Below are 13,452 nucleotides of genomic sequence, written 5' to 3'. Positions count from 1 at the left end.
ACACCATGTATCTTAGAGAACCTAAGTCATAGATTTTTGTAATTTATTGAGGCTGTGCTCTCTGTAGAAACCTATAAAAGTGTGAGGAAGCAGATTAGAGCAGGGAAAGAATCAAGGTTAAGATCTGATCTCGTGAGAAATTTAGCCTTAGCTTTATTCCACCAGAGTTCTGGAACATGCCTTGCACCCAAAGGCAAAGGAGTGTGGCTGTTTCATCCCTGCATTCATTATGGGGTATAGGCTGCCTTGGAGGATCGAGTAGAAGGATTACCTTCCAGGCATAACCTTCCAGGCATCTCTGGCTAACGCAGTTCCTAGTGGCCAAGGGAAATTCTTCAGAGAAGGATGAAATAAAGTCCTTAGGAGGAAAAGTCCAGTTCCTGAGGACTGAGCCCTGTCTCAATAAAGGAGATCTGTCATATCAGAGGCTGTCGGTTTCCCACCCCCTCTGTCCACCTCACTGGCCATTCCTTCTCCTCTGCTAGGATCAATCCTTCTCTCATACTCTCACTCTTGGTATTTTCTTATGATCCCACATGACAACTCTGACTTGGGTGAAGGCTCAAATTTAACTCTTTGGTCTTGACCCCTTTAGAGAGTTCTAGACTTGCATTTACAACTGCCTACTTGATATTTCCACTTCAAGGTCTAAAAGACACCTTAATTTTAATATAGATAAAACAGAACTCTTGATTTCTTCTCCTTCCCCCAAACCTGCCCTTGTCCTAGTTGTCCTCATCTCAGGTGTTCAAGCTCCAAAGCTTGATTGTATCCATGATTCCTCTCTTTCTCTTATATTTCACAACCTTCTGGCCCTACTTCCAGAGTATATCTTATACCCATCCACTTCTTTGCCCCTCCATCACCACCATTCTAGCCCAAGCCATCCTCATCTCTCATCCTCATTTCTCATCCCTCATCCTCTTTGCCTGACCACTGCAATCCTGCCTCTGAAAAGTGTGCTATCTCTGCTCTTCATCTCTAGCTCCCCTGAAGACTATTCTGTAGGCAGTTGTCAGAGTGCTGCTGGTAAGTTATATGCCAATTAATACCATATTTCCTCAAAACCCTATACTCATTTCTCACTTTGCTTAGAATAAAATCCCAACCCTTCACCCTGGTTTACAAAATCATGAGCAATCTGGCTCAAGTACAGCTTTGCAACATCATGTTTTGCTGGGTTTTCCCCTCCCCATTATGCTCAGCCACATCAGCCACATCTCTTGGTTCCTCAACTACATCAAAAATGTTTGTGTTTTGGGGTCTTTATTTTGCCTATTTCTTCTTTCTTATCAGCACTCAGATCTCAATTTATTTTTTATTCATTTATTTTTTAGGTTGCTTTATTTTATTTTATTTTTTTAAAGATTTTATTTATTTATTTATGATAGACATAGAGAGAGAGAGAGAGAGAGAGAGAGAGGCAGAGACACAGGAGGAGGGAGAAGCAGGCTCCATGCCGGGAGCCCGACGTGGGACTCGATCCTGGGACTCCAGGATCGCGCCCTGGGCCAAAGGCAGGCGCTAAACTGCTGAGCCACCCAGGGATCCCCTCAGATCTCAATTTAAATATCAACTTCCAAGGCTAGTTTCCTTGGACAACCAATCACTATCTCTTCATTCTTTTAATTATATACAGAGCACTTAGTGCTATCTATTATTTTTCTTATGTTCTTATTTAGCCATTCACTTTTTCTTTTTTCTTGAATTTAAAATCAGTTTAGTTAAACAAAAAAATCAGTTTAGTTAACATATAATGTATTATATTTCAGGGGTAAAATTTAGTGACTTATCAGTTGCATACGACACTTAGTGATCATTGTACCAAATGCCCTCCTTAATGCCCATCACCCAATTACCCCATGTTGCTACCCACCGTCCCTCCAGCAACCCTCGGTTTGTTCCATATAGTTAGGAGTCTCTTATGGTTTGCATCACTCTCTGGTTTTCTTTAAAGGATTTTATTCATTTATTTGTGAGGGACACAGAGAGAGAGCACAAGCACATAAGCAGGGAGTAGGGACAGAGGGAGAAGCAGACTCCCGGCTGAGAAAGGAGCCCTACACGAGACCCGATCTTAGGACCCTGGAATCATAACTTGAGCCAAAGGTAGATGCTTAACCAACTGAGCCACCCAGGTGCCCCATCATCCCTCTCTCTTTTTATCTTATTTTTCTTTCCCTTCCCCTATATTCTTCTATTTTGTATCTTAAATTCCACATATGAATGAAATCATATAGTATTTGTCTTTCTCTGATTTATTTCACTTAACATAATACCCTCTAGTTCTATCCACTTGTTGCAAATGACAAGATTTCATTCTTTTTGTAGACATTGCTGCTATAAACATTGGGGTGCAGATCCCCTTCAGATCACTACATCTGAATCTTGGGAGTACTCAGTAGTGCAATTCATAGGTCAGAGGATAGTTTTATTTTTGACTTTTTGAGGAACCTCCACACTATTTTCCAGAGTGACTGCACTAGTTTGCATTCCCACCAACAGTGTAAGAGGGGTCTCCTTTCTCCACATCCTCGCCAACATCTGTCATTTCCCAAGTTGCTAATTTTTGTCATTCTGACCTGTGTGAGGTGGTATATCTCATTGTGGTTTTGATTTGTATTTCTCTGATCCTGAGTGATGATGAGCATTTTTTCATGTGTCTGTTAGCCTTTTGTGTGTTTTCTTTGGAGAAATGACTGTTCATGTTTTCTGCCCACTTCTTGACTGGTTTTTTTTTTTTTGGTGTTAAGTTTGATAAGTTTTTTATAGATTTTGGATACTAGCCCTTTGTCATTTGTGAATATCTTCTCTCATCCTGTGGGTTGCCTTTTAGTTATGTTGATTGTTTCCCTTGCTGTGCAAAAGCTTTTTATCTTGATGAAGTCCCAGTAGTTCAATTTTGCTTTTGTTTCCCTTGCCTTTGGAGACATGTCTAGTAAGAATTTGTTGCAGCCAAGATCAAAGATGTTGCTGCCTGTGATCTCCTTTAGGATTTTGATGGGTTCCCGTCTCTCATTAAGTCTTTCATCCTTTTTTATTTTGGTGTATGGTGTAAGAAAGTGGTCCAGTTTCATTCTTCTGCATGTGGCTGTCCAATTCTCCCAACACCATTTGTTAAAGAGACAATCTGTTTTTCCACTGGATATTCTTTCCTGCTTTGTTGAAGATTAGTTGACCATAGGGTTGTGGGTCCATTTCAGCATCTTCTGTTTCATTCATCTATGTGTCTGTTTTTGTGCCAGGACCATACCATCTTGATCATCATACATTTGTAATATACCTTGAAGTCCAGAACTGTGATGCCTCCAGCCTCGCTTTTTTTCAACATGGCTTTGGCTTTTCATGTCTTTTCTGGTTCCATACAAATTTTTAGACTATTTGTTCTAGTTATGCGAAGAACGCTGGTTGTACTTTGAAAGGGATTGCATTCAATGTGTAGATTGCTTTGGATAACGTAGATATTTTAGCAATATTTGTTCTTCTAATCCATGAACATGGAATGTTTTTCATTTCTTTGTGTGTTCCTCAATTTCTTTCGTAAGTGTTCGATCGTTTTCAGTATCGATCTTTTCCCTCTTTGGTTAGGTTATTCCTTGGTATTTTAGGATTTTTAGTGCTATCGTAAATGGGATTGATTGCTTGATTTCTCTTTCTGCCGCCTCATTATTGGTGTATAGAGATACAACAGATTTCTGCTGATTTTGTATCTTGTGACTTTACTGAATCCATGTAACAATTCTAGCAATATTTTACTGGAGTCTTTCAGGTTTTCTACATACAGGTTTTCTTTCATGGCTTCTGCAAATAGTGAAGTTTGACTTCTTCCTCATGATCTGGATGCCTTTTATTTCTTGTTATTTGATTGCTGGGGCTAGGACTTCCGGGACTATGTTAAAAAACAGTGGTGAGAATGGATGTCTCTGTCGTGTTCCTAATCTTAGGGGAAAACCTCTCAGTGTTTCCCTGCTGAGATGGCTTTCTGTTGACGTATGTTCCCTCTACCCCTATTTTGTGGAAAGTTTTTATAAAGAAGGGAAGCTGTATTTTGTCAAATGTTTTTTTCTGCACCTAGTGAGAGGATCATAGGGTTCTTTTATTAAGGTGGTGTATCATGCTGATTGATTTGTGAATATTGAACCACCCTTGCGGCCCAGGAATAAATCCCACTTGATCATGGTGAATGAATCTTTTAATGTACAGTTAGATTCAATTTGCTAGTATCTTGTTACGGATTTTTGCATCCATGTTCATCAAGCATATTGGCCTATCGTTCTGTTTTTTAGTGGAGTCTTTGTCTGATTTTGGAATCAAGGTAATGCTGGCCTCATAGAATGTATTTCCAAGTTTCTCCTTCCATTTCTATTTTTTGGAATAGTTTCAAAAGAATAGGTAGTAGCTCTTCTTTAAATGTTTATTAGAATTCCCCTGGGAAGTCATTCTGCCCTGGACATTTGTTTGTTGGGAGATTTTTGATTACTGATTCAATTTCATTGCTGGTTATCCGTCTTTTCGAGTTTTCTGTTTCTTCCTCTTTCAATTTTGGTGGTTTATATGTTTCTGGGAATTTATTCATTTCTTCTAGATTGCCCAATTTGTTGGCATCTAATTTTTCATAATATTTACTTACAATTGTTTGTATTTCTGTGGTGTTGGTTGTGATCTCTCCTCTCTCATTCATGATTTTATTTATTTGGGCTCTTTTTTTCTTTTTGATAAATACTGGCTAGGGGTTTATCAATTTTATTTATTTTTTCAAAGAACCAGCTCCTGGTTTCATGATCTGTTCTACTGTGTTTTGTTATTGTTTCTATACCATTTATTTCTGTTCTAATATTTATTATTTTCCTTTTCTGCTGGCTTTAGGCTTCATTTATTGTTCCTTTTTGACTCCTCTAGGGGTAAGCGTATCAACAAAAGTTCTTAATTATTTATCTCTTTTGAAGGTGAATAGTGCATGAGTTAATTAAATTTCTGTATGTTTCCAGTTGACGGCACTAAATCTGGGAAACAACCTGTTAGAAGAAATTCCAGAAGAGATGAAATATCTTACATCCCTGAAGAAGCTTCATTTATTTGGAAATAAGATTTGTAAATTTGCACCCGGAGTATGTGGTAAGTTAGTCAAAGAACAGCAGTATTATGGGATCAAATTTAATCTCTTTATATTGAACAAGTGAAAAAAGTAAATGAAATTTTACCTTTTAATCTTTTTTTTTGTTGGAGATATTTATGCACTACTCTTGAAATTAAGGAATTTGAGGTACAATAGTGTCTTTTTTTCAACTATTGCATTATTATTTCTGTAATGCAGACCTAAGAAAGTAAGTTACTATTAAATTAGTCAATTTTTCCTTTTCAGAATCAGGGTACATTTCAACTCTTAAATCTGGGGGCCTTTTCTCTGTGCCTGAGAGGAAATTAATTGAAAATCCAATCAAGAAAAGCATTCCTTGTTCTTTATACTTTTTATTTATTGCTTCAATATTAAGCTGCAATCTTTGCTCAAGATGCTAAGTTTAAAACCAATTTGAGGAAAATTTTAAAGAAAGAATATGAGATCCAATAACTGGCTCTTTTTTGGGGGGAGGGGTATTTCCTTTCAACTTGTAATTCCTCCAATAGGACACTCTTCCTATTTAATATAGGTAGAGGGGGGCTTAAGGGGAAAACACGTGACAAAGAGATGATTTTTTAAAAATTTTTTTTATTTATTTATGATAGTCACAGAGAGAGAGAGAGAGGCAGAGACATAGGCAGAGGGAGAAGCAGGCCTCATGCACTGGGAGCCCGATGTGGGATTCGATCCCGGGTCTCCAGGATTGCGCCCTGGGCCAAAGGCAGGCACCAAACCGCTGCGCCACCCAGGGATCCCCAAGAGATGATTTTTATAGCTTCATTGAACATTGTACATTATAGCTCATGTATAGCACTTCCTCATTCTATGTTTTTGTCCCTATTAGTAAAACTAAAGATATGTGAACTTTTGAGACATGGGTGCTATGTCATCACCAAGCAGCATTTATTAAAGATATCAATGCATAGGGAGTTAAATCAGGGGTATATTTGGCAAATAGCACAAATAGACTCTGCTATGATCTCTTTACTTTAAAACCTTGAATCATGTATCCTGGAGAGATATTTTTTTTAAAACAAGACCTATAACAAACACTTATTGATGCTTATGCACATTATGTATGCAAACCCACAGATTCGGGGTTCAATTACAGTTTACTTAGATTATAGTTTACATAAGAAAAAATTAAGGGCATTAAAAAAAGACAATCTTATAAACTATTTTATAAACTACACTGAAGGAACAAACTTATGTAGAATGTGACATAGTAAATAATATTAAGCAACCTATTAATGCTAATAAAGAAAAATTTTTCTTGTGTGCCCTTACATTTGAGGTTTCTAAAATATATGTAATCTTTGTTCAGTGCCCTTGCATGCCTGTAGTTTCTGTATTTCTTGGTTTTGGGCTGCTGAACATTGAAAATCCCATGTGAGTGACATAAACTATGTTTTATGTTGTGTCCTTACTATCCAAGAGCAGAAGTAGTTTGGTGTCAGGGAGTTGAGCGCGATCCAGCATGTATTACGTGATCCAGTCCCCCTGACTAGACCAGACTGGGCAAGAGCTAGACTTGTGTCCCAAGATAGGCCAGGGCTCCTCTCTTTCTTGGGAATTGAGAACATCTACAAGCTGTTTGAGCGGTCTGAGCTAATCGTGTGAACAAGACAGGGGTCGCAAATTGGTGCCTGTGAGCTGAAACTGGTTCCTAGATGAATGTGGGTCATAAACAAGTTGGCTCTGTTTTGACAATCTTTTAGAGAATTTGAATTAGGGCACCAAAACTTGCAAATCAAAAGAGCTCATCAACAAAAAAAAATTGGATGTCTCCCTCATTTTTGTCTGTTTTAAAAAAGCTGAGGCTTTTGGAATCACATTCCCAGGGGCCCAGCGGCAGCCCCTTGTTGGATAAAGCCCAGTCCTGCCAGGGCTCCCACCAGGGCCCCCACTACCTGTCGGGTTACCTTCTCAGTTCCTGTAGGCACCGCAGTTTGAGGACTGCCTTCCCTGTCTATGAACAGTCACACGCTGGCGTTGTAGGATGGCTAGCAACACACGGAAAATTAGAGGAAATCTGCTCAAATGGAAGGCCTGGGGCGTGGGGGGAAAAAGAGGAGGAGAGAGAGAGAGAGAATGTAGGTATGGAGCTGAGAGCAGGAGAGAGAACGAGAACTCCACGTTGCGCGGGGACGGCCTGAGGGCGCGTCCAGCAGACTGAGAAATTCCTGGGCGAGGCCGAGTACTGGCCTGGGGAGGGTGGGTGTCCTCGGGGGTCCCCGGAGGTCACGGCGCGGTTCAGGGGCTCAACGCACGAGGCCCAGGAGACCCGGGCAGGAGCAGGTGTGACCCCCGGGGCAACCCGAGCCCCCGAACGTGCGCGCACAGCCACACGCACCGGAGGAGCCGCGGGCCGCGCATCGCACCAGGGCACACGCGTACGGGCAATGCTCCCCCGTCCCCGTGCGCGCGCCGGGCCTGGGTCAGGGGCCCGTGGGGCTGCCTCGTGCGGGCGAGCCACGCCGCCGCCTCCCCCCACGGCGCGGCCCCTGGAGCCGCATCTCGGCCCCGCGCGGGAGCCGCGTGCCCCGCACACCGTGTGCCACGCTCGGCGCTGCGGGTCCCGACGGCGGCCCAGGCCGTGCACAGGCCCCCCGCCCGCCCACGCACAGGCCCCCCGCCTGCCCACGCTGCCCCCAGGCCGCGCACAGGCCCCCCACTGCACAGGCTCCCAGGCCACCCACGCACAGAGCCTCCAGGCCGCCCACGCACAGGCCCCCCGCCCGCCCACGCTGTCCCCAGGCCGTGCACAGGCCCCCCGCCCGCCCACGCACAGGCCCCCCGCCCGCCCACGCTGCCCCCAGGCCGCGCACAGGCCCCCCACTGCACAGGCTCCCAGGCCACCCACGCACAGAGCCCCCAGGACACCCACGCACAGGCCCCCCGCCCGCCCACGCTGTCCCCAGGCCGTGCACAGGCCCCCCACCCGCCCACGCTGCCCCCCAGGCCGCCCACGCACAGGCCCCCCCAGCCCGCCCACGCACAGGCCCCCTGGCCCGCCCACGCAAGGCCCCCAGGCCGCCCACGCACAGGCCCCCCCAGCCCGCCCATGCACAGGCCTCCCTGCCCACCCATGCACAGGCCCCCTGGCCCGCCCACGCAAGGCCCCCAGGCCGCCCACGCACAGGCCTCCCTGCCCGCCCACAGGCCCCCAGGCCACCCACGCACAGGCCCCCCTGCCCGCCCACGCACAGGCCCCCCCCCGCCCTTGCACAGACCCCCGCCCGCCCACGCTGCCCGGAGCCCCGCGTGGACGCCGCAGGCCCAGGAGGACGCCCTCCCCGCAGAACGCGGCCGAGCCCGCCTGCGCGCCCCTGCGGAGGATGCCCCGGAGCGTCCACGTGTCCCCCTCCCCTCGCCGCGGACCTGCGTGGGCCCTCGTGCACCCCGGACGCCCGCTCCGGGCTCCTCTCCAGGGAGGCCCAGTTGCGCGGCGGCAAAGACAGCGCCGTGGTGGGCGAGTCGAGTCCTCCAGGGGCCGGGTGCGGGAGGCCGTGGCAGGCGAGCCCGGGTGGGTGCGCGTACACGTGCGGGAGGCCGTGGGAGGCGAGCTCGGGTGGGTGCGCGTACGCGTGCGGGAGGCCGTGGGAGGCGAGCCCGGGTGGGTGCGCGTACGCGTGCGGGAGGCCGTGGGAGGCGAGCCCGGGTGGGTGCAGGTACGCGTGCGGGAGGCCGTGGGAGGCGAGCCCGGGTGGGTGCGCGTACACGTGCGGGAGGCCGTGGGAGGCGAGCCCGGGTGGGTGCAGGTACACGTGCGGGAGGCCGTGGGAGGCGAGCCCCGGGTGGGTGCAGGTACGCGTGCGGGAGGCCGTGGGAGGCGAGCCCGGGTGGGTGCAGGTACGCGTGCGGGAGGCCGTGGGAGGTGAGCCCGGGTGGGTGCAGGTACACGTGCGGGAGGCCGTGGGAGGTGAGCCCGGGTGGGTGCGCGTACACGTGCGGGAGGCCGTGGGAGGTGAGCCCGGGTGAGTGCGCGTACGCGTGCGGGAGGCCGTGGGAGGTGAGCCCCGGTGGGTGCGCGTACGCGTGCGGGAGGCCGTGGGAGGCGAGCCCCGGTGGGTGCGCGTACGCGTGCGGGAGGCCGTGGGAGGCGAGCCCCGGTGGGTGCGCGTACGCGTGCGGGAGGCCGTGGGAGGTGAGCCCGGGTGGGTGCGCGTACGCGTGCGGGAGGCCGTGGGAGGCGAGCCCCGGTGGGTGCGCGTACGCGTGCGGGAGGCCGTGGGAGGCGAGCCCCGGGTGGGTGCGCGTACGCGTGCGGGAGGCCGTGGAGGCGAGCCCCAGGTGGGTGCGCCCACGTCCGCCACGCCTGCCCCGGGGAGACGCGGTGGCGCCTGGGCTGCTCGCCGTGGTTTTCCTGGCGGGTGAGCGGGCGCCGCGTGGGAAGGGCACGCCGTGGCCACATCCGCGGGCACAGCCCTGGTGAGGCCCGGCGCCTCTGCAGTTCTGGGTTCCCGGGGCCGCAGAGCCCGTCCGTCCGTCCGTTCGTCCGTCGGTCGGTCCGTCGGCACCTGCTGAGCCTCGCCCCTGGGGAGGAGCCCCCGCTCCCCTCGGCCCTAGGCGGCCTTACGAGGGCGTCTGTCCCGGCGGCCCGAGGGCCTTGGCCCCGGCAAGAAACCAGAGGGACAAGCATGAGGACCTGAAGAGGGCTCCGAGTTGTTCCCTGAAAAAGAGCCAAAGTGACTACATTTATTTTTCTGGCAGGCGGCTTACAGCACTTGATTCTGCTTAATCTGAACAACAACCGGCTCACATGGATTCCCCAAGAAGTCAGCAGGTAATTTGGTTTATAGGGACACTTGGGTAAACGTCCCCTTCTCCAGCCCCACCCTGGTCATCTGAACCTCGACCTCACTGATGGGCTTCCAGGCCTTTGGGGTTTGCACCCGGCCAGGAGGCAGGTGAGGACTGAGACAAACCACTCATTTTAAGCAGATTATTCTTTTTTTTTTAGGATTTTATTTATTTATTCATGAGAGAGAGAGAGAGAGAGAGAGAGACAGGCAGAGGGAGAAGCAGGCTCCATGCGGGGAGCCCCATGCGGGACTCGATCTTGGGTCTCCGGGATGATGCCCTGGGCCAAAGGTCAACCGCTGAGCCACCCAGGGATCCCCTAAGCATAAGATTCTTTAAACACTTCCGGGAAGATGAGAAATAGCAAAACTTGGTGGTCTAAGTATAAAAGTGAGCGTTTGAAACATAAAATTCTAAAGTTGATTCTATTTCTGATGTCCCCGACTCTGAGGTTCTTGGAGTTGGCTCTGATACAGAGTCGGGGACTTCCACTTTTATTTCCTGTAAGTTTTCGAGACCATTTTCAGCTTGATGGAAAAGGCAATGTGAAAGCAAAGTGTTAGAAAATTAAAATAGCATTTTCATTTTAAAGAAAGCCCCACGTTTTATTACCGTTAACAACAACAGCAAAATGCTGCGCATCTCATGCTGCACATCTGCACAGATGGGCTGCCGCTACAGTGGCTTTCTGGAGCCAGCTGAGGGCCTTGTCCTTCTGCAGGCAAAACACTCTCTTGGGTTTTTCCTCTGACAGATGGAGAGAAAACCCTACTTGGGTTTACTTGACTTTGGAGACTCTCTTTATTGCTTGTTGAATAGAAACAGATGTATAACAACATAAGCGCATCCAGATTTTTAAGGGATACAAGACTCTGAACAGTCCTTAACAAAGGGATTTGTGCAGCACCTAAAGTCTACTCCGATTCACTTGTCTATCCCTCAAGCCAAAGTATTAGCCTTCCCAGAGAGATTTTCCCAGAGAAAGTAATGTTTTTAAGTCACAGTGACTAGAAAAAATTTTTAAGTGATCTAATTTCTGAAGATGAAGATTGTCACAGTGGAAATGCCAATACCTGTCTGCGTGCGCTTTCATTTATTTAGCTTATCAATGGATTTATGTATCAACGAAATAATGAAAAAGAGGGAAGATCTGGTGAGCTAGGTCGTATCTTTGTGCAACTAGCCTTATGACCTTGGGCAAGTCACTTAACTGCACCTTGGCTTTCCTGTCTCTAAAGGAAAAATTTTGGGTAGATGAACGTCAGAACCTTTACAGCAGTAACATGCTATGATCTCACAATTTATTAGGCTTGGATCTGCTTGGAGTATGAAGTATAATATTCAAAGAACTGTATAAATCTATAGTGACGTGCTAGACGATGGAACGAGACGCAAGCTTTCACTGAAAAACGTCGGATTGCAAAATATATGAGTCTACCCTATTTTATAGATAATTCTGATAGCCTGAATTCCCGCTGGGTCCTGTATGTAAGCTGATTGGTCACCTCCTCAAGCAGGATTCCATATTCTGACCTTGGGAATGTTTCTTCACCTTTCCATACCTCGGTGTCTTCAACTGCGACATGCGGACAATAATAGGGCCTATTCATGGGGGTGGTTTTGACAAGTAAATAGGCAAATTCGTCCAAAATATTTAGGATTGAGCCTGGGACATGGTAAGTGCTCAGTGGATGATAGCGTTTCTTATTATGGTTTGTTATTTTTATTCTTCTTTCTGTTCCTCCCATTTGTCCCTTTTTAGAGACAAAAAACTGACTTGGTGGTGAATTTGGGAAAAGCATGGAGCGTAAATGGCTCAGTGTCCTCCTTTCACTCTGCCTTCACGTAAGCAGCTGCCTTTAGCAGGAAAGGCTGTGACTGGGGGTATGGTGAATTCAGGGGAGGGTGCGTAGGAAGCCTGAGAATGTTTGCGTCGGCTTTGTGCTGATGTGTGATTCCCTTCTTTCCGGATGCCACGTCTTATTTCTCCATCGGAGGGGGAGAGTTCTGTTAGTTTACTTAAGCTACAGAGTATCGGTTCATGGACTTGGAGTCACACCTGGACAGGTGAGAGTTTTGCCCTGAAGCAACTCCGTCATGGGCCGGACTGCAGAGCCATAGAAGGAAAAGGAGAATGTGGGTATCCTGGGGACAGAGAATCTGAAAGAAAGAGGGAGAAAGGAAAGGATTAAGCCAGTGAGCTCAGTTCTTTCTCCAGATTCTCCACTCAGGGAAGTTACTCTTCAGCCCACTGGAGAGGAGAGGGGCAGGGAGAAGCTCTATCTCCTGTAGTTTTTTCTTGGAAGAGTGGAAGTTCTCCCTGCTTCTGGCAAAGGAAACAATGACTTATCCTTGCTCTTTACTCAACCAACGAATGATGGCCGTTTGCAGTAGCCTCTAGGCTCAGCTTTGTGCCTTCCAGTAAGGACACAATGAAAAGCCAACTGCCATGGTAGTGATTTCAGAGTAGAATCAATCAAGATCGTGATTACAACCGTGATTAGTGCAGAGAATCTTGTCCCTTTCTGTTTCTCCACGGGACCTACGCCGCACACTTGCACCCTCTTGAACACTGGGTCATCCAGTTTTGACCCTATATCCTCTCTGCAAGTGACTTTGCTCCTTATTTTACCAAGAAACTTGGGATCCACAGTCCTTCTTTTCAGGCATTTTATCTTGCCTTAAGTAGACCTTAAGGCAAAGTCTACTTCTTGCCTTTTCTCTCTTGCTCCCTCATTCTTTCATTTATAGCCAAACTTCTGTAAACTGCCATCTGTCTATTGCTTTTGTTTCTTACTTAAACCCTTAGAATTCTTTTCCCCTCTTTATTCTACTTAATATTATTTTTAAAGACCATTAATGTCCCTTGGGCAATCAAATCTAATGGCCTTTTCTCTCTACTGAATACAGATTACACAAAAATCACGAGTGTTCCATTCAATGAGTTTTCACCAATGTACACACACCAATAAGGTATTGAACAGTTCCAATAAGGTGTCGAATATATGTACATTTCCTGAGTTCTTATCTCTCATAAGCAACTACTATTTTGATTTCTACCTCTACAAATTAGTTTTACTTGTTCTAGAACTAAATAAATGGAATCATACAATATGTATTCTTTTGTGTCTTTTACTGAGCATATATATATATTTTTTGAGATTCGCTGTATTGTTGCATTTGTCAGCAATTCATTGTTTATCCCTAAGAGCATTTCATTGCATGAATTATGCCACAAGTTATTTTATCCTGTTTATGGACATTTGGATTCTTTCCCATTTGGGGCTACCATGAATTAAGCTATTGTAAATATTCTCGTGCAAGCCTTTTTGTGGACATATACTTGATTTCTTTTTCGTTTCAATTCCTAGGAGTAGAGTTGTAGAGTCATGGGGTAGGAGTATAGGTATATATGTTAATTTACTAAGAACTGCCAACAGTTTTGCAAAGTGGTTGTGCCATTTTACATTCCAGCAGCTTTAAAATGTTAACCATTTGTAGTTAGTATGAAATTATATCTCACGATAGTT

The 13,452-nt window shown here is 47.0% G+C and overlaps 1 protein-coding gene across 5 annotated transcripts in view; it reads left to right on the top strand.

Moving 5' to 3' along the window:
* LRRC69 (leucine rich repeat containing 69) overlaps window positions 1-13,452 on the top strand; it is an 87,845-nt gene that overhangs the window by 13,695 nt on the left and 60,698 nt on the right. For all 5 annotated transcript variants that reach the window (XM_077876301.1, XM_077876298.1, XM_077876296.1 and 2 more), the window contains exons 2-3: window positions 4,989-5,115; window positions 9,833-9,905. In XM_077876301.1, the coding sequence (XP_077732427.1) occupies window positions 4,989-5,115; window positions 9,833-9,905 (200 nt within the window). The remainder of the gene's footprint in view (window positions 1-4,988; window positions 5,116-9,832; window positions 9,906-13,452) is intronic.

This window comes from Canis aureus, chromosome 28, assembly GCF_053574225.1.
Source record: "Canis aureus isolate CA01 chromosome 28, VMU_Caureus_v.1.0, whole genome shotgun sequence".
In the NCBI taxonomy this organism is placed as follows: Eukaryota; Metazoa; Chordata; class Mammalia; order Carnivora; family Canidae; genus Canis; species Canis aureus.
The sequence above is the reverse complement of the archived record's forward strand: the minus strand, read 5'-3'. Positions and strand labels throughout refer to the sequence as shown.